General features: G+C 40.4%; 3 protein-coding genes across 4 annotated transcripts; 2 read left to right on the forward strand and 1 right to left on the reverse strand.

Annotated features, from left to right (window-relative positions):
- Positions 1 to 271: 271 nt before the first annotated feature.
- LOC116210901 (3'-5' exoribonuclease 1-like) lies at positions 272 to 5,265 on the reverse strand. Of its 2 annotated transcripts, XM_031545030.1 has the most exons (6): positions 5,112 to 5,203; positions 4,888 to 4,962; positions 4,435 to 4,537; positions 2,461 to 3,086; positions 1,485 to 1,660; positions 272 to 1,144 (listed from the first exon to the last, which is right to left on the reverse strand). In XM_031545030.1, exons 4-6 carry the CDS (start codon positions 3,079 to 3,081, stop codon positions 676 to 678), a joined length of 1,266 nt encoding a protein of 421 aa, XP_031400890.1. In that variant the 5' UTR covers positions 3,082 to 3,086; positions 4,435 to 4,537; positions 4,888 to 4,962; positions 5,112 to 5,203; the 3' UTR covers positions 272 to 675. The 2 variants fall into 2 exon arrangements, with proteins under 2 accessions (XP_031400890.1, XP_031400889.1); XM_031545029.1 differs by lacking the exon at positions 4,435 to 4,537 and having other exon boundaries at positions 5,112 to 5,265.
- Positions 5,266 to 7,823: 2,558 nt separating this feature from the next.
- Positions 7,824 to 12,148, forward strand: LOC116211645. Its single transcript, XM_031546107.1, has 7 exons — positions 7,824 to 8,174; positions 8,266 to 8,357; positions 8,766 to 8,840; positions 9,355 to 9,461; positions 9,705 to 9,760; positions 10,324 to 10,741; positions 10,874 to 12,148. Exons 1-7 carry the CDS (start codon positions 7,983 to 7,985, stop codon positions 11,713 to 11,715), a joined length of 1,782 nt encoding a protein of 593 aa, XP_031401967.1. The 5' UTR covers positions 7,824 to 7,982; the 3' UTR covers positions 11,716 to 12,148.
- A 3,910-nt stretch (positions 12,149 to 16,058) lies between these two features.
- LOC116212519 (heat stress transcription factor B-4b-like) lies at positions 16,059 to 17,519 on the forward strand. The gene is made up of 2 exons (XM_031547170.1): positions 16,059 to 16,439; positions 16,527 to 17,519. Exons 1-2 carry the CDS (start codon positions 16,164 to 16,166, stop codon positions 17,289 to 17,291), a joined length of 1,041 nt encoding a protein of 346 aa, XP_031403030.1. The 5' UTR covers positions 16,059 to 16,163; the 3' UTR covers positions 17,292 to 17,519.
- The last annotated feature ends 2,523 nt before the right edge of the window (positions 17,520 to 20,042 follow it).

Below are 20,042 nucleotides of genomic sequence, written 5' to 3' on the forward strand. Positions count from 1 at the left end.
ATAGCAAAATTTTGAAACCACGGACTTTTCTTTGCAATAATTGAAACATTGAGATAGATTTCTAATTTGCTGCCAAGGTTGGGGCTTTTGTGTAATCATCCCAAAAATAAGTAAATAATTAACTAAAAATCAACCTCGTGAGTTGATATGAACACCGTTGATAGGTGATTCAATCTCGTACTCTGATGTGATTAGTGATTATTGCTTGGCACGACAGTGATAGTGCCTCGACGCTAAATAATGCACCAAACTAACAAGACGCCGGAGCCCGTTCGAGTTATCATTCTCACTGGTTATTTATATTGATAAAATTAAGAACGATCCGCGTCCTGGCACGGTTTGTTCCAAGAACACCCTTCTCCTAGACGAAGCAAACCAGTTTCACTCACTCTCTCACTCACTCACACCACCTTCCTTCCTTTTTCTCTCCTCGTCCCTAACACAACCGAAAAAAGAAGTCTTAGCTATATACACAATCCAACTCAAGACTTCTTGGCAGTTCGACTTCAAACTGACGCCATCCGCTCTCACTGCTATGCGGCCCGTCAAGTCCATATAAAAGTTTGCTACCACAGGAGACGGTTTCTTCCCAGCAAGTTCTGTTTTTTTCCTTTTTTAGATTTCTAGTAGTTTTAGCCCCTGAGAAGGAGAGAATCCTTCCAGGGGAGTCTTTCTTTAAGGGGTGGCCCACTCGAAGTAATGGCACACAGCCCCTCGAGCAGTAGTCCACTTCCCGCACCCGAAGAAAGAGCTTCCATGCTTCGGCCCAGGCTTTCTGACCACCCTCTTGCTGCTCTTGACACCGCAGTAACAGTATATTTCTCGCTCCTTAGGAGGGTCTGTTTGAATTGGCAGGAAATGGAGGGAGGGCATAAACGGGTGCTGGGCAGCCAACTTTGGTGATTGCTGAGGAGGCCGTGCAGTAGGGTGGAACTCGGGAGAAGCACAGACAAGCGAGTTGGTGATGGTGAACTTGAACCCACGTTGCATAAGATGGGCCAGGAGGTGGGCTGTGTTCTTGGCATCGTCGAGCCCACAGTGGGCCCGTCCCTCCCACACCAGTCCTGCCAGCTGCACAGCTTCCTTTAGGTTGCACCTCACCCCACCAAACACCTCATGGAACGGAACCTTAAGATTTATCCATCTAGAAAATAATTAAAGCCAAAGACATTACTCCACGAGCAAAAACTATCACAGCACGGCAATACTGAAAAATCCTAATCGTCATCTCAGGCTTGGTAATCCTACACATGGGAAAACCATCCTGCAGGTTTAGGGACATCCCCATACGTTAACCATCCCAAAACAATCTAGGAGTCAAAAACATTCCTGTATGTCAGCATTTTCGGGAACCGGGGGAACGTAACATAACCAGTACCAAGTGCCTACTACAAAACTTTCAGACGAGCCGTCAAAAGGCTCTCAGAAAAAAATATGCAAGAAATTTATATGGAGATGTTTAGACAGAGTACCAGTCAGCCTACCTGTTAAAATATGGTGGCTTCCGGATCTTCTTGAATCGACACTCCGACTCCAGCATCACCCGGCAGTCCCAGTTTGACCATGTCACAACAGCAAAGTTGGTCTGTTTGATGCCTTTCTCTTCAAGCCATTTATCATGCATAAGAAGAGCATCACTTAGAAGAACACCTTTTTCCACCTGAAGTCAATGAGCTCCATAAGAACTAGCTTAAATACCAACTACTGATACCTCATAGCAGAAACAATCCATTCTCAACAAAAAGTTACAAAACCAATTACATTCCCTTAAGCACTCACCATTAACATTTTGAAATGATCTTTTCCATACTATCGAAGTTCCTCACATTTGTTTTGGCCCCATAAACTCTCAAATTGACTGGAATATTCGATTTTTCCCGAATTAATTAATATGATATCGATTGATTGAAAAATTTGTAGACTACAAATATGAACAGAGAATGGTTCATTCTGAACTAAGTCAGCAATGGGAAATTTGTTTGTTGTATTCTTATTTAGTTGAGGGAGGAGCTGAGGACACAATCTCCTTCAGCCAATCATTTGGGATCCCTAAATTGCCAGGCTACGATCTCTACTACAGTTACACTTACTTCCATTTGCTAGAAAAAGGTATATTAATAGGACTTCATGCAAATTTAATAACATTTTCTATGTGTTGAAAGCAATTATTTGTGCAGATGTAATTGCATTGATCGCACAACCGAAATAACAAAGGCATTACTTGCCCCCAAATAAATGTAATGGTGATACTAATTGTACCAAAAATCCTGCATGAGAGAAAATCAAAGTGTTTTAATCATTAATCATTTGAAACCAGCACATGACGTTTAAGCAACAAACTAGTCATCCATGAAAGTTAAATCTATGATCATAATGCCGTCAAACGATAATGTGAGGAAGATTTTAGGAAAATGATTCTCGTCAAATCAAAGACCCTCTCATGGTTTATCCAAGATTTACCTGATTTTGCTGGATCCCCGTAAGCTCCTTACAGAAATCACTCAGATGCTGATTGTAAGTGGGCCGCACATATATCTGAAAACAATCCTCAAGCTGACCAGTTGAGCTATTCACTAGCACTGATGGGAACTCAATAATCTCCTGTGGATGGGGGTTCCTATCTCTGTCACAGGTAGCCTCAAAATCTATCACAACAAAATACTGGAACTCCTGCAAATGGTTGGTTTCTTGCTGGTAACTCTGGGGAGATGAGGCCACCTTGAATGGCATATACTGGAACCGGTTCTCAATGGGAAAACCATACTCATAATTAAAGGGATAGTAGTGAGCTTCAAACGCGTATAAGTGGTTCTGTTGTGCTTTCTGAAGCTCAGGGTAGAAAGCAGCACGTACTTCAACTTCGTGCTGATGAACCGGCCTTCGATACGCTTCAAAAGGAGGCACAGAGGACATTCGGCTGATTTTCCCATTGGGCGCAGCTGACCCGCCTCCTAAGTGGGCAGCTGTATCATCTTTAGCCTCAAAAAACCCTTGTAGATAATTCCCCCCTCTATATTGCAGGTTATGTGGGAGGAGATTACTCTGGAGGCATCCTACTGATGCCTCACAGTACTTCTGCATTGGTCCTGAACCAAAAGTTAAAAGTTCGCAATTAAATCAAAGAGAAAACCTCGACTTTGGATAGAAAATCGGAGTTCAAGCAATAAAAGGATTTGAAGTGTAGGAAAAGTGCATTGCATGCAAGAAAAAGACCAGCTCCAGTTTGTTAATAAACAACTGACCAAACCATTCACTAGCATCTTCTTGCAATTTTATTTTTTTTAATAATAGTTATTTGTTTTAGTTCTACAAAGCTTGAGTTGCATTTTCAATTAGCTGTCCTTACGAAGGCAAACTATTGTGCATTACTTCAATTCCTAATAAGGAAGAGAAAGTTCATCAAAAACCACGGCAACACAGATGTTCAAATAGATAATGAGAACTGATGCAGCCTTCAGAAGGATAGAGTTCATATAACTGTATTAAACAGCATCTCATAGAGGCAGGGAGTGGTTCATTGTTGACACAAACATAAATCTAGGCTAAATGGGGATGTAGTTTCTCCCTTATGGAAGTGTAAGATCTCCTTCATGTTAATTAATCCTCTTGAATCAATATTAAGATGTTCCATACGAGAATACACCTTACGGCCTGATCCATTGACTCTTTAACCAGAAAGGGCTGTAATAAGAGATGGTTCAAAAACTAGCTTTTAAGTGAAGAGGAGGGCTCTTAGGGAAAAATTATTTACTGTCATCTTCACAGTTAACACTCACAGGTCTACTCGGCTCCCAAGAAGCACCGCTAAACCGGGCAACCATTTGTGACAATGGGGACATCTTTTAGGTGACCCAAAGCAGAAGTTGGTACTTTAGACCTTTAAACAATTTAACAACAACATTTGGTGTATAAGCAAAGACTCTATGCCCCAGACTGGAAGAACTTGTAAAGGAAACCATTTTTATCCATCTTTTCCTGCATCCTCTCCAATATCTCATGGATTCAACATACAATCCAGAATCTTAGAGACAAATCTATAACTATATGAAACTCTTATCTATATTGCAATGATCATATAGTAGGACATAAAGCAAAGCTCAATGGCAACAGGAATGACGCTGAAAGATTCAAACTCCAGCTACACTGCAATAATCACATATCACTCAACAGGACATGGGTGCAAGGGCAAGAGAATGCTGTATACAGATTCAAGCCTGGACCACAAAAACTTACCAAATTCAAACCTAATTTAAATAGGAAACGAGTTCTGCTGATAAATGGAAGCCTGAGCTGTGAATGGTGCGACAATCGACTTTAGTTCATTTGACCTAATAAAGAAATAACGATGGCTATGCAGCTAAAATAGTCATCACATTAATCAGCGAACTATCCTCCAATCTTTTGGGGGGGGGGGGGGGCATCTAATCTTCTCACCCGAAGCAGTCGAGGGGGGGCAAAAGAATTTACTACAACACTAGGAAGAAACAATCTCGACGGAAAGCCCGGTCTTCAATATCACACTCGAGGCTCCAAACACCTAAATAAATTCCTAAGAGCCCATCAGCAATAATCGGTAGCACCAATCACGCACAGAATTATACAATCCCAGAACTGGGAATGACAGTCTCGACGACAAAGACAGCTCAAACTCCAACACGAGGTTTCTTCGCAGAATCGGACTGTGACTCAAACAGCAGCGCAGTTCAACTCCAAAATTGGCACAATACAGACCGACAGGGACACAAGTTGACGACTCCACGCAAAAACTGAACCACTCTGATTCAACAAAGGCAGCTCGTATTGCCCCCCCCCCCCCCCAAATGGCCAACTAACCCCGAAGCCCAGCCGAGCAGAACCCAGAAATCGAAATTCAACAAAAGGGCGTACCTTTATCTTCAAGGGCAGTCATGATCTTGGATTCCCGGGCGCATCAGATCTCCTTCTTCCAAGCTATCATCACACCTGACGAAATCGAAACCGCCACAGACAGAGCAAAAGAGAACAAAAAAGGAGTCAATCTCCGGAGGGGGAAAAGGAAAAGCAAGAAACCGAAACAGGAAAACAGTATCTATGTCGGGTGGCATGAATGAATTCAACGCATCTCTGCTTACATGCTGTGTCCGATTGACAGAGGAGAGGATTCTCGGTGGTGACAGGGGAGGAGGAAGGAAGGAAGGAAGGAAAGGTAAGGACTGATCATGCGAGGGCAAAACTGTTTTGCGGCAAAGTTTTTTTTATATAATATTATTATTATTGCGGCGAAAAAAGGGAAATTGATTTAATTCGAGAAATAAAATATAATGATATCGATGGGGGAGAGAGAGAGAGAGGGAGAGGGAAGAGTAGACACCACGTAACTGCCTTTTCTTCTTTTTTTATTTTCCGTAATATTTTCCGTATATTTATTTTTCCCGATTTAATCGATTAATATTAATTCCCTTATCGGTTACTGTGGGTGGGGAGATACTGCACTGCGCCGCATGTGCTAGAAGATAGCGTGCACCAGGGGCCACTAGGGTTCCTCCACGTGTCCTCCCAAAATTATTGGTCGGATTTTTCTTTTTGGCAGTAATATATGGCAAATTTATTTATTTTTCAATTACAGACGATGCATATAATTAGGATTACGGTAAATATGGGGACATAAGTCTCGCTCACGAATGGACTAAAAGAAAGTTTAGGTCGATGCCATAGCGCACCAAACCCCTTTCATGGAAAAATATTTATCTGAATATTTATTTTTTGTTAAGATACGAGTTGTTTTTAATCTATATCGACTGAAATTAATACGCACTCCTACATTAGCTTGGCCAAGTTCATCAGCTATTAATAAAGCTTGTGTCTGTCGTCGTTTTCCATGCAAGAATTATAATTTGATTTGCTATGGCCTTTGGCATCCATGCATGTGATTATCCAATATTAAAATTGTGGATTCTACCATTTTCAATGTGCCCGTGAATTTGAATTTTGGGGTACTCACCAAACCTTTCTAATAATTTGGAGATTGAACGGTCGGATATGAAAATTCGTCCATTCAGCATTTGTTTTCCAATTTTGGGAGTGGCCTATCTTTGACGTATTGTGTGTTTTTTTTAATGAATAAAGCATATAGATGATATTAATATGGAGTGACGAATACAAAAGAAATAAGATTCAAATACCTTTCAAAAGTACTGAACGAATGAAAATCTGACCTTGCATCAAATTGGCTTAAGTCATGGGTAAGAGTATTCTCAGATCTAGGAATCCAATAGCAAAATAAATCCGAGAAAACATTAAGAGTTGATAAGATGTCAGAAACTATACTCCTAATTTTCCACGGAAAAATATGTGGGTGCAAATGGCCTCTATAAGTAACAAAGCATCGCAACGTAGCCATATCTTCGATAGTCCTCATTGACGTATTGTGTTATAAGTATGGTGTTCTCATTAATTTTAGAAGTCAATTTTGCAAGAATGATGTGTGTTTATTTTCTAAAAAATATTCAACTCAACTCCACTTTTCTTCAATTCAACATTACAATCATTACTTTTTTTATTTTTTAAATTTTTTTAACAATTCAATTCAATTTTTAATATTAAATTATCTCAACTATTTATTACTTTTTCACAATTTAACAACACAATCATTACTTTCTCTCAATTATTTATTACTTTTTCATACTTTTTCTTATAATTCAACAATACAATCATCACAAACCAATTAAAATCAAAACTCAACTCAACTCAACTATAAATCCAAACGCACTCTGAATTTGTGAGAATTTTTTGATGTGAACCTAAGTATTCAGAAAATTCATTAGGCCCCAACTAGTTCAATTAAGCCGGGTTGGCCCACTAAGAGAAAAATATCTCACAACGTAGATTGTTTATATTCACAAAAACTCGAATCCGAAACCTCACTTAAGCGGAATAAGCGCTGAACCGGTTGAACCAATCCACGTTGGTTGAATGAGCGAGATTTAGTTGAACAAGTTTTTAATGGGCACATATATCACGTGTTGTCAAACTCCTTGTCCATCACTATCAATATAGCTCACTTTCATGAGGGAGGTTGATCACGATGTCTTACGATATTTCTAAATTGTGCAATATGCCATCCATTGTGACTACGATTGTTTCAAAGATCGTCCCATGCGCGAGAGTTTGTTTAATCGCGTCATATTTACAGATATATCGGTCGCAATTAAGCTTTGAAAAGTTATTTACCAGTGCATTGATCATACTTATGCTCTGGAAAGGTGTGTTGCTTTTTTTTTTTTTCCTGAGAAAAGAAAGTTAAATTTGTTCCTCTGCATCTTTGAACTCATCATAATATTGATTGATAATAACATTTACAGCACTTCACGCCGCGTATTCACGAAACATTTCAAATACGAGTTTGTCGATGCATCTTCGCTGAAAGGATCCAATCGAAGTATCATTCTTGATTCCTAATATCTCGATGTACTCTGTTCAACAAAGAAATTAGAATATGACATTCACATCAATTTATATCAATTAAAAATGCATGCACACTTTTGTTTTTGGTCACGAGATAATCGGTAAGAAGCTTTGCAAAATGCAAAGTTTCTTTCTGCAATCATATAATAATATTGTATTTATCATCCAGATTTAATTATTCTTGAATCACAAAAAAGAAAAATAAGCACTTAGAGGTGAAAAGGAAATATTAGTGACAATCAGTCAAAATTAAGAAGGCTAAAAAGTATGGGAACTTTTCTGAAAAATCTTCAAAGGATATATTTGAGAAAAGTACAAAACTTCATGCCCTCATCCGAGATTAACGCAAAAATAGTGAGCAAACAAAAAGTGGAGCCGGGAAATAAACGGAGGGCCGGAGGGAGAAGAGGGAAGGGAAATAAGCGCGCGTCCGCCGGCAGCAGTCAGCAGTAGCAATCGAGCCGCCGCCCGGGAGATTCTTCGAGTCGTGCTTGGATCTTGCTCCGGCCCCGATTAAGCTGAAGCTCTGGAGCGTCCCAATGGAGCGACCAGTAGGTTTCGAGGAGGAGGGAGCAGCAGCACCGGGATCCGCCGCCCCGGAGGAGTTGCCGCCGGCGCAGTCCGTCTTGAACTTCAGGACCGTGCCCTGGCTGAGCTGGGACGAGTGGGACCACGTGAGGTTCTCCCTCTTCTCGTCTTCTCCGGACGCCATTGAAGCTGCGCTCATCAGAGTAAGCAACGGAATCTCGCTGTCGATTACGTATTATCTTCGAGCTCTGGTTCTAGTGTATGATAGCTTGGCGTTCTCGTTCGGGATTGCAGATATCGACATGGAGAAGCAGGGGATGTATTCCACCGCTGATTGAAGTTACTGCTGATTTCGTTGTAGGTCAGCAGATGGATCCTTTCTTCAGGTAACTACTTCCCTGCAACTCGGTAGCGCTATGCTTGAGGAAAACAAAACACTCATTAACGGATTGTTTTCGATAATAGTGAGAAAGCTGAGATAGCAAATCGGCATCAGAAGAGAATGTGCAAGTAAAAATCAGGAAGTAGGCAATGGAGTTGATATCTTTTTTTTTTCCACTGGAAGCAATAAAGTCAGTATTTTGGCTAGATATTAAGAATGGGCAGTCCATACTTGCTTGAAGAAAAGTTAATTATGTGTAACCGGTGTAACCGGATTATGTTTTAAAACATATATAGCGGATAATAGTTTATGTGTTTACCATTATGAATCTTAATTCAGATTAATTTTCGTTTTGTCTACCACTGAGGCATGCTCTTGGTTTACCTCACTGATATACTTTTACTTACTTTAGGAAGGACCAAGATCAAGCTGCACCTTCTGGTTTAGATCAAATTCTGGCTAATCTGTACTCCATGGCTGTTATGAGGTGAGAGATTTCCATAGCCCATTTCATGCACTATTCTTCCTTGCTATGCGCTGTGTATGATTCTTCTGTAGTTCTGGATGCCAATCGAACATAGAGCAAATATGCAATTTTTCTTCAGAGCCTAGAGTATCTGCCATTTTGTTTTTCAAGTGTTATTGGAACAGAACATCGGAGATGTGTAGCTGCTAATGAGATGTATATTGGTGTTTATTAGAAAATACGTACATATATATATAATGAACTATTGCACAACGGTCGAAAGTTCTCATTATCGCCAAAATTATGTTCTTGACTGGTTTATGATGGCTTCCAGATTGAACATGAAAACCTTAATAAAAAATAATTGGTAAACCTGCTAGCCATGCTATTTCATCTTCAACCAAGTTGTGCTAGAGTGGTGGTAGCTTGTGCTAAAGAGTAGATTGGAAATTATTTTTTTTATTTTTTTCCCTCTCTTGTTTGGAACAGCAACAAGAACAGAGATAGTTCTCACCTTTAATGTTCTTATTTCTAGGCTTGTCAATGCTGTTGTTGAGAAGACACGCAAAAAAAGAGAAACGTCAATTGCAGAAGCAGCTGAGGAATATGATATTCCACGCATGCTGATTGATGTTCGTCATGGTGAGCGAGAGGTTCCTGTTAGAATTCTGTTCTCGTAGTGCTGTAAAATTAGGGTTCCCTACTGAGCATCCAAGTATTGCATTCCCTGTGTAGTGTTCCCCAGTATGGGACCTTAATTTTCCATCTTATGGCAGCTGCTATAGAAGCCTTATAGCATGTACCTAAACCACTTTGCCAGTAATATTTTTTCTGTCTTGGCATGATCCATATTTAAAATGATATTGTTTTGTTCCTGCTTTGCAGACTGTTCTCATCGGGAACTCCCAGCACTTCCCCTGCTTCGTGAGGCCTCGCTTCAGGTCTTTCACTTCATATTCATGTCTATCAATTTTAGGATCCATTTCTTTTACCCAGAATCTCTGCTAATTTTAGGCTATCTTTATCCTTTTGCATTACTTTGTTGACATGTTTGGCTTCCTAACTTAGAGAAATTTCTACTATGCTTTTTTATTTATTTATTATTTTTTTTTTCTGACTAGATGTATTTTCATAATTTTGCTTGAAAGATTCTCCTTATAAATAAACTGTTGGCCATCAATAGGGGAGTTACGCCAAATTGGCCTTTTTAAGATAAAGATGTTGGAGTAACGAGAGACTCCGATTGGATTCTTCACTTTCTGCTGGAGATTAATTTCTCCAGAAGGACCTTTTCACCATTCAATGGTTGCTGGGGGAAGAGGTGGAGTTAGTGATGTCCGCTCTGGTTTTTCTGTGGCTGCTGCTCGGCGAACTTTTTTTTTTTTTTTTTAATTTGCTCTCCAAAAACTAAACAAAGTACTTAAGATCCTAATTCTTATGGACCAAAGCTTGAGCATGTATCTAAAATAGAGTCCCTGACTTGTAATCTGGTCATATCACCCAGGCCCTTGACTGGCTAAAGTCGTATTACTGGGACCCTCAGAAGCATGCACTTCCATCTCCTGTAAGAGGTACAAGAGAGAAAATCGATTCTAAGCTTCGTGACCTGGCTTTACGCCGTTGTTCACTATCTGGGCACAGAAAGAAGAGTCGAGCAATTTTAAATGATCTCGTACTGCTATACAATTCCTTCTCCTCGGAAGTAGTATCTTCATTGCTAGGATTGCTGCTGAAGGTTCTCCCTTCTTTCATCGATGATCCTCATCAAGAACGCCCCCGTGACCTTATCCGGCAGAGCTCACTCTCTGAGTGGGGGACATTGATTACTCAGTTCTCCACTGCGGCACCAGACTTACTTTTGAACCTTCTACAGGAAATTCTTGATAAGATTGGAAGTCAGGAAGCAACCAGATATGAAACTGGTATGAAGCAATCCCCGCTACCCAGACCTGATTTAGTATTTGGTTCCAGTGAGAGAATGAAACAGCACTTCATTTGATCTTTATTGGGTCAAAAATTCTCTAGCTGACTATTCTTATCGATCCATCTTCCAGGAATCGATCTATTGTCGTCACCAGAAAATACAGGAGAGGACACTGAAATTGATCGCCTTTGTTATTTGTTTTCATGGGTCGTTGGCAGGCTGAAAGAAGTAAATGCTCCTAGGAGCAAGTCATCACCTGGAACTGAAGCTCCACCAACTGAGAAAGATATGTCAAGAGGAATTCTTCTCGAGATCCTCCGCAGGCTTCTCGTATCAGCTGCTTGGAACAAACAACTCATGGATTCGGCAGTAGAGCTGGCACAGCTGATCAGAGAGACCTCTCTGGTGGATAAAGTCCAGAAATTCCATTCGCTAGCATGCTCAAATTTGGATTTCTCTGACAAGATCCCTCCCGTCCAGAGTTCAAGTGACCTTTTCAAAGAGCAAGAAGAATCCCTCCATTTAGCCTCTCAGAAGCTAGAGTTGGTTGGATTTAACTACACAGAGGACAAAGTTATCAGTGAAGTGGCAACATCAGGAAGATGGAGGGTCACAAAATCATGGAGTTCGTGTCCAATTGGCATGCTGCCCTTTGACACATCTTCTTCATCACGTCTCCCAACACTCAGTTGTGATGCAGAAGGCCGCCCAGTGATGGTAGAATGGAATTTTAATGAACTGGACTTGTGCACCCGCAAAAGAGAAACTAGCCCTCTTGGAGATTCCATGGATAGCCCTAGTTCACCTGGAGAGAGACCGACATATCAAAGTACCAAGAAGATTAGAGTTACGGAAGAAGAGGGTTCAGAAGCAGAAGGCACTCTAGGCTGCTTAGCAATGAATGGAGCTTGGAAGCATGTCAATTTAGAAGACCTGCGCGCCATCAAGTCCACAGTTCAAATTATGCTCTAATCCCAGGTTCGAACCTTGGGGACCCAGAGATTGTGGAAATTTGTTTTCAAATCCTGCAGCAAACTGGACAAATGGAGTAAGCTACAATCAACTGCACCTCGAGCGCCGTTTCAGCCTTCAGGGAATGTAGATTGACCGAGCAAACAAAAGAAAATTGATGCGTTGTCCGTCGTCTCAGCCAGACACTGTAAGTTTTTTGGATTGACGTGATAGATTTCTCATTTACTAGAAATTGATCATCTTTACAGACACTGTAAGTTTTGGATTAACATGATAGATTTCTCTTTTACTAGAAATTGATCACCTTTAGAAAACATAGTTTCAACTTCAGTTTTGTGTACCTCCAACTCAAGAGACTAGCCTCAACTCGTGAGTCATTGCCTATGGTCCATATCGAGCCGTCGTTGTTGACAATCAACAGTGACTTAAACTATCGTACCAGGTTTTCTACCATGGTAGTTTCCTATATCCAACTCATCTCGTCACGATCCGTGACAAACTCCGATATCAAAATTTGTTATTCCTCCACGACACCACATCACTTCACTGATTGAACGTTTGATGCCACACATGGATCACAAAAACAGACAACTAATGTCGCGCAGAGGGAGAGGGACAGGGGTGAAAAGGCTGAAAAGGCATATGGAAAGCTTCTTTAACCACACGGCAATCGATGAATTTTGTAATGTCATATATTGGAAGAATGCTTGACCCATGTTGTCTTGTTACTGTCCTTCCTTCATTTAGTGTAATTAAAAAAAGGTAAAGACTTTAGATTAGATTAGATGTTTCATTCATAAAGCACATCTTATCTCTAAGATTATATTATATGCCTACGCCTTTGTCTCTCTCAATTATGCATTCATATGTTTATATGCGTATCCCGACGAGTCTCGATACTCTCAAGCATCTCCAGTCTCGCTTTCAGAAAGCAAAAAACAATCGGTCCAGCTGGCTCTCCCAGTGACCGAGTTTGAATTAGTTTTCTGTCCCTCTGGACACAGTGTTTAGTCGGCTTACACAAGAAGGTTCTCAGCACCGGAACCGGCGACGAGGGAGCCTCCTTTGAGGTACGTACTCCCCTTTTACTTGGAAAAGCAATGCCTCAAGTAACATTGTCATGAGTAAAATCGAATGAAAGTGAGGGGTAATGATGAGTAGGATCCAAGATCGCCATTGCTTTTAAGGAATATCTTCTACACACATCATTGTCAGCTCAAAGAGCAAGATAGAATCAATCATGCACCATCCATGTGATATCTCATCATTCGCCCGCTTATCAAGCGCTATCTCGAGCGAATCCCGGGTTTACAGTTGTACATGAAAGCCTTAGGATTGCGGCTGAGGCCGCACACGAGGAGTATACCTGCTATAAACCAGTATACAAACGAGGCTTTTCTTCAGAACCATATAAGAGTTAAGCAAATACTGATACTTTGGGTTCGTGTAATCGTGATTCGTTGCTGTTGAGAAAAAAGGCTTGTAAACAACAGTAACAGAGAGTCAGTCAGTCACATGGGAGATCTGAGAGTGGTCATGTGAGGAAGCGGAATGCCAATGAAAATGCCCACTGCTTCCCTTCTGAAACTCTCTGAAGCAGTCGGCCTTATATGGAATAGAATCTTCGTCTTTCCCTCTGCCAAAAGGGGAACTATCAGACTCCTCAATCAATGCCATCGGAGTGTTTCCCTCCGGAACCTTCTTCGAACCAAGAACCTAGCTCCTGGCGACTACCGTAAATGGTCTTGTCAACAGCCTGAAACTAAGTGGATCCACGGTATTAGTCAGGCCATTGTGGCACTGATGACCCGATCATGGTCCAGTCGGTTTTGAGTTTATTTCTTATCGGCCGATGGCCCTGCTCAAAAGGTGGGTGTAGAATCGAAGGGTATCAACTATCAAGACTTATATGCCTTAAGGTGGCCCCTTTTTTTTTTCCCAAATTTTTCATAGAAAGGGAAGCCAGCTTTGAGAGATGGAACGAAGCAACCGGACCCTTCTTTTTTGGCATGAGAAGGAAAATGGTAACTATATTATAGGAAAAAAAAAAAAGAAAGAAGAAAGAAGACCTTATAAATGAATAATACTATATCATATATGCAAAAGCGCGCACACACATATATATATATAGACGTATAGATGCATTATAATTTTGTAGCATATACATAATCACCATATATAGTCACGGGCATTGCATTGGAATGCGTAGTGGCAATAATAAATGAAGAATATATAGGGTCAGGAATGTTCCTACTAACAATTTGGAAAATATCATAACAAGCACCTACATGTTTAAGCCTATAGTTTATTACTTGTAGATGTGAAGGCACATGTATATCCATCTATATATGCGCATACATAACTGGAATAAATATATATATATATATATATATGTAGTATTAGATGACTAATGCAATTAACGTGTGACTGTTCGTTAATCCTTTATATGATAACATGCTAACACTTTATTTCATCGGTGGGCATGTCTTACCATTTCTCTCCATTCATAAGAGACTTACATATGTAGCATGAGAATCCATCACACAGGCTTGGGAAATTCACGAACTCGGATCAATTCAACAGTGTATATGCATGCATCAATGGATGAGCTGTGCATGGGCATCCTTTGAGTGTAGTAGGGCTCCTACCAATATACAATACGGAACTAATGATAGATCGACATCTGAGTACATTCCGTGTTACCGGTCACTGAACTGATATTGATCCATAGGCGATCTAAGCAAGAATCTCTTCATCACTTGGAGATCGATCTAGAGGTCAAATTAGTCAAAAAAAAAAGAAACACCCATGAAATTAGTATACACTATGATTTCTTCCATCGAGTTATTTTTATATAAGCCATGGAAAGGTCTCGTTTCAGTCCAAAATGCCAACTCGCTCATTCAGTTCAATCAATCTTCACACAAAGTTCAGTTCTAGAAGAGGACGTGGGAAGGAATCTTTGTCCCTAGATTTAACGCAAACCCCAGTTGCCTGTTTGTGATGTATTAGCATCGATTAATATAATATATTTATCACATTATTAAATATCTCAGAAATTAAGTCTAATTGACCGTCAATGATGACGTGGACCAATCATCTTCAAGAAGATTGAATATATATATATATATATATATACACATTTCAATTTTAGATCAGAAGAAATAAAATCATATGTCATCGCTACGTTCCAAGGTTTCTATATATAATAAGGTTCCCAGTTAGGGAAGAATAACAAATGTCCCTTTCTATCTCTGTTTCTTTCTCTACTCACTCACTCCATCCGAGGAAGAAGAGAACAGGAATATTGTCAGCTCGGTTGGTATTGTTTATTCTTCATTTATATCAATAAATATATACATATATATATAAATGTGTGTGTGTGTATATCTCAGAAGCTTGCCATCCGAATAGGAATCTTCATGACAGACCAAGATTAATTTCTAATATCATATTAATTATTAGAAATTAATATGATATTAGAAAAGAGCGAGACGACTGACCGAACTGGTGTTTTCCCGTTCTCTCTCAATATTATATTATATAAAAACACCGATACATGCATATTATTATAGACGAGACTGAATCACATAAGTTACAAATTTAGAATTCGTAACAATCATATGAGATTCAATTCAAACACTGATCCTTAGCCTCGGCTCGGCCCGATTTAATCACGGACTGCTTTTAGTGGGATTCAAACTTACCTAGATTTTTATGATGTATGAATGAAAAATCATGTGTATATATGTGGTCAAAGGGAAAGTATCCTAGCAAGTTTTTTTTTTAACATACAAATTTAATATGCAAAAAAAAAAAGAGAGAGAGAAAAGGAAAGAAGATTGCATAGTGATGAGGGGGAGCTGAGCTTGAGGTGCAACCCACCTACCACTATTGTTCTGCCAAGAGGAGACCCATAGAGAAGAACAGAACAATCAATCAATATACTTAATTAATTAACTGTTAATTACGATATAATTAACAATTATCTAGCTAGCTCTTAATATACAGAAAAAAATCATAGAAAATCTCAACAGTTACATTTTATCCCCAACCCGCTGACACAGTCATATGCTTCTAAAAGTTACAAAACATTGTTAAAAAAAAAGGGGGAAAAAGATCTGAGACATCCATTTTATTAATAATCACCACACATGTACACTGTCTTATTAGTGTCATATGTTTCGTTTTTGGCGTGAATTCTAGTATCTGAAAATTCAATTGGGTCTCGAATAATTCAATCGAATCATGTTAATTCACTAAGGGATAAAACTCTCATAGCGTTAATTTTTTACATTTACAATGACTCGAACTCGAGATCTTATAAATGCAGAAAATTCACCCCCATAAAGCCATAGAGGGGAGAGAGAGAGAGAAAAAAGAGTAGCATATATAGATGAGTGTTCCATGATAACTTTTAACAATTAAGGTTTTGCTTGAGAAATTTGATGATGGCTTTCAGGGTGGAGAGGTGTGGGAGTGAGGAGGTGATGTTCTGTGTCCAGGAGGCGGCCGTGGCAGCCCAGAAGGCAGAGGTTCCGGCGCCATTCCTGACGAAAACGTACGAGCTGGTGGACGATCCAAGGACAGATCACATTGTGTCGTGGGGGGAGGATGAGACCACCTTTGTCGTGTGGAGACCGCCCGAGTTCGCCCGAGACCTCCTCCCTAACTACTTCAAGCACAACAACTTCTCCAGCTTTGTCAGGCAGCTCAACACCTATGTGAGTGATCTATGACCTCTCATCTCTCCCTATACATATACTAATGTATAATGGCATATACTAAGACTAATGTATATGGTCTTGCAGGGTTTCAAGAAGATCGTAGCCAATAGATGGGAGTTCGCGAATGACTACTTCCGGAAAGGGGCAAAGCACTTACTCTCCGAAATCCACCGGCGAAAATCTCATCAGCAGCACCAACAGCACCATCACAACCTGCACCAAATCTACCCCGACCACCACAACCTGCAGCCACCGCCACTAATCGGCCCCCACTTCCATCTCCGACCATCCGATCATCACGTCCTCCCCTGGAACAACCCTGAGCCTCCGATGAGCATGCCTGTCCAGCCCCCGCCACCCAAAGTCGTGACCAACGGTGGTGATCACGGCAACAACGTCCTGAGCGTGCTCACGGAGGATAACCACCGGCTTAGGAGGAGGAACTTCATGCTCTTGTCCGAGCTCAGCCACATGAAGGGCCTCTACAACGACATCATATACTTCATCCAGAACCACGTCAGCCCCGTCCCATGCACAGCCGCCTCCAGGTTCTCTGTTCCGCCATCCGGCAACAACGGAGATGCTAGTCCAGGGGCTACCGCTGCTGCTCCTAAGCTTATCGAGCTCGACTCGTCCTCGTCATCGCCTGACGAGCGCAACAGTGATCAACGTGATGATAAGGTCAGCATCGGGTGCTTCAAGACCGGTAAGAGGGCATGCTCAGCCTGGGAGGAACAGCCGAAGGGCGGCAGCGGTGGGTTCAAGCTCTTTGGGGTCCCGCTCAGCGGGAAGAAGAGGTTGCACCCTGAGAAGGTTGTCGTCGACCACAGAGAGGTGGACCAACCTTAGTCAGAGATCAGCAGATATTAACAAAATTTGCCATGATATTTTGTTAATGAAATTTTATCTTTTTGGGTGAGATCACCAGATGCGTGCGGCGATTTTTCTTCTTTCCATGAATATGTAGCAGAAAGCTAAGATAAGCTAAATCATGCAGGATCTCGGTTAAATTAACCGACTGCTCGAAGTTTTGAGTGCCAGCACCTATGCATATATATCTCGATCCTACATCGTCCTCGTTAAACTTCATATAATAAGCATCAATAGAACTGGAATTTCAAAATGATTTCGTGGATTCTAATGATCACGATAGATATCCAAGACGAAGTATTTTCAATAGCATGGTGTCCGAGGCTTCTGCAAACTTCTATACGGATTTGCAACTGTTTAAACCAATTATTATCAATGGACACTGAAGAGAGTGCTTTTCCATCACCTTTTCTCACCCTTTTTAATTTCTCATCATGAACTTTGGATAAAAAAATGGATTGCGATATGGATAAAAGAAGAAAATTAAAAGGCATGTTTGTTTTCCCAATTAAAATCACAAAAATTTTAACTTTAACTCAATACATCACACAACAAAAATACACGTTTTCCAAATCAAATTTATAATATCATTTCATTTGTCATTTTTCACGATCAAAATCAAAGAAATTTTAACTATGAAACCAAACGCACTGAAAATGTCCGTGTCCCATCATCGGCAGAGATTGCGACAAATCATTTATAGTACATGTCGTGCGTTTTAATGTTTGATTTGAGGATCTCATCATCATACGAGGAAGTGGGCATCAAGAGGGCCAAAAGAAAGATCATCATGATCAAAGCCGAATTATAGAAGCAAATACATATATTACTAGGAGGGCTATAATTTCGCTCCGTCTTCGTACTTCCAATGTTATCATTTTACTCGATGAATTCCGTATGATGCACAAAGTTGAAATGAATTCTGCATGCAGTTGATGCTATTTCGCAGGTTTTATCATCTAATATTTCATAAATAGTTGTCCCGTGTTATCGGCTCGTATCAGATATCTCCCATCCCGTAAGGAAGCTCCCACTCCAAATCCGGCGCGCAGTAAAGGCCGCGAATCGAAACAGCCCAAGAATTTTACAAAATGGGCTTTTAGCCCTTATCTAATTGGGCCGAGCATTTTGATCAGATAAAAAGTCTCAGCCTCACATCGGGCACTTTGACTAACTCCTCAGCCCCTTGATGGGTGCAACTGGTGGTGAGTTGTGTTTGTTCATTAAACACCCGAAATTATTCGCGAAAAATCTATCGAATCCCGGGACGTTGAGCTCTAAGTTAATTATAGCACCGACCGGCTTGCCCGATCCATGAATAATAAAGGATCGGAATATAGATGGAAATTTAGGTGGAGACCACTGCCCCGGCTAGGTCTCATCCTAGTCCTAGGTCAACTCCCGGGCGCAGCCGAACGGTGGGAGCGGGCCAAACGTGGGTGTATAGCTGACCCTAGAATGGTATGGGCCTTGTGATTGATGTACATATGGAGTCGATTAGACCCATTATAGAGTGGTCCTTGTAATTTCCAAAAATAAATATATTGAGAAGGAAATTACGTGGGAAATGAATATTAGCATAATCTATATATATATATATATATCATTATGAAATTGAATTATAATTAATCTAATCTATATAAGGTGGGAGTCAGCGGTCAAAATGTGGGGGCCGGGCAGATGGCAGCCTTATTAGGCTTCCTGGTGGAGGCAATCTTCAATTTATGCATCAATCCGAAAACATTAGTCGTGGCCAAAGCCACGTCGCTAATTCCACTAGACCGACCAACTTATGAAATCTCACTCTCACCAACTTTAAATTTAAATATATAACCTATCATTCATATATATATATATATATATATATATTGGAACGGTTTCTCTCTTATATGGAGAATGATGAGAGTGGGCGTTGAAGTAATCCCACATGAAAAAGTTGAGAGGAAATTTATAAGTTTATAAGAGACGATAGTCTAGCAACCTATTGGTTTAAGTTTTTGAATTGTAAATGAATTCAAGTTCGAAGTAAGTTTGTAAATTTTTTTAAACAATATATATTTCCAAAAAATAAAATACCATATTTTCCTCGAGGACTTGCCATCATTCTCCAATAAAAAATAAAAAGGATACCTCTGATTCGGGAGGATATTGTGACGACGACATATATTCTATAACTATTTAATTGAATTTGCCACCACGTTTTAGTTGTAATATCGTGTGATATGAACCGATTACTTTGAAAGGAAAGCTTTACCTAACCACGATTCAATTGTGGAGCGGTGTCGATCCATTGCGCTGCCTCTTAAAGATCCGTGTAAGGAAATATTTCCCTGATTACCGAGTTTAATTTGTTAGAATCATCTTAGCTAGAGTTAAAAAACGAAAATCCAAGCATACTTAACTCGACTCTTTTTCGATGGAGTTTATTCGGCTCACCAAGATCACTTTTTTTTTTCATCGGATAGTTATATAGAGAATTAGATTCCAAAATGCATAAAATTGAACGCTCTATCAGTAATTTCTACGTTTCATATATATCGTACTGAAATATAATAATGATAAGGTAATCTAAAATGGGATTAGATAGGCCCCCGCCCGACCAAGATGACCTTTGAGCCTCCGTACATCCGGCCGCTATATCTAGCCCAATAAGAGATACACGCCCCTCTCCTAAGGAGAGGCTTGATGAACCCCCGGCTTAGTCCCCGAAGACTTAGCGCGGAGCCCCTG

The sequence above is a fragment of the Punica granatum genome, chromosome 6 (assembly GCF_007655135.1).
Source record: "Punica granatum isolate Tunisia-2019 chromosome 6, ASM765513v2, whole genome shotgun sequence".
Lineage (NCBI taxonomy): Eukaryota > Viridiplantae > Streptophyta > Magnoliopsida > Myrtales > Lythraceae > Punica > Punica granatum.

Coding starts and splice junctions, on each gene's coding strand:
- LOC116210901 (XM_031545029.1), bottom strand. CDS start 4,909: ATGACTGCCCTTGAAGATAAAG. Junction 3,087..4,887: donor GACTGCCCTTGAAGATAAAG/GTACGCCCTTTT, acceptor CTTTTGGTTCAG/GACCAATGCAGAAGTACTGT. Junction 1,661..2,460: donor CGGGGATCCAGCAAAATCAG/GTAAATCTTGGA, acceptor CATTGACTTCAG/GTGGAAAAAGGTGTTCTTCT.
- LOC116212519 (XM_031547170.1), top strand. CDS start 16,164: ATGATGGCTTTCAGGGTGGAGAGGTGTGGGAGTGAGGAGGTGATGTTC. Junction 16,440..16,526: donor TCAGGCAGCTCAACACCTAT/GTGAGTGATCTA, acceptor ATGGTCTTGCAG/GGTTTCAAGAAGATCGTAGC.
- LOC116211645 (XM_031546107.1), top strand. CDS start 7,983: ATGGAGCGACCAGTAGGTTTCGAGGAGGAGGGAGCAGCAGCACCGGGA. Junction 8,175..8,265: donor TTGAAGCTGCGCTCATCAGA/GTAAGCAACGGA, acceptor TCGGGATTGCAG/ATATCGACATGGAGAAGCAG. Junction 8,841..9,354: donor TACTCCATGGCTGTTATGAG/GTGAGAGATTTC, acceptor TCTTATTTCTAG/GCTTGTCAATGCTGTTGTTG.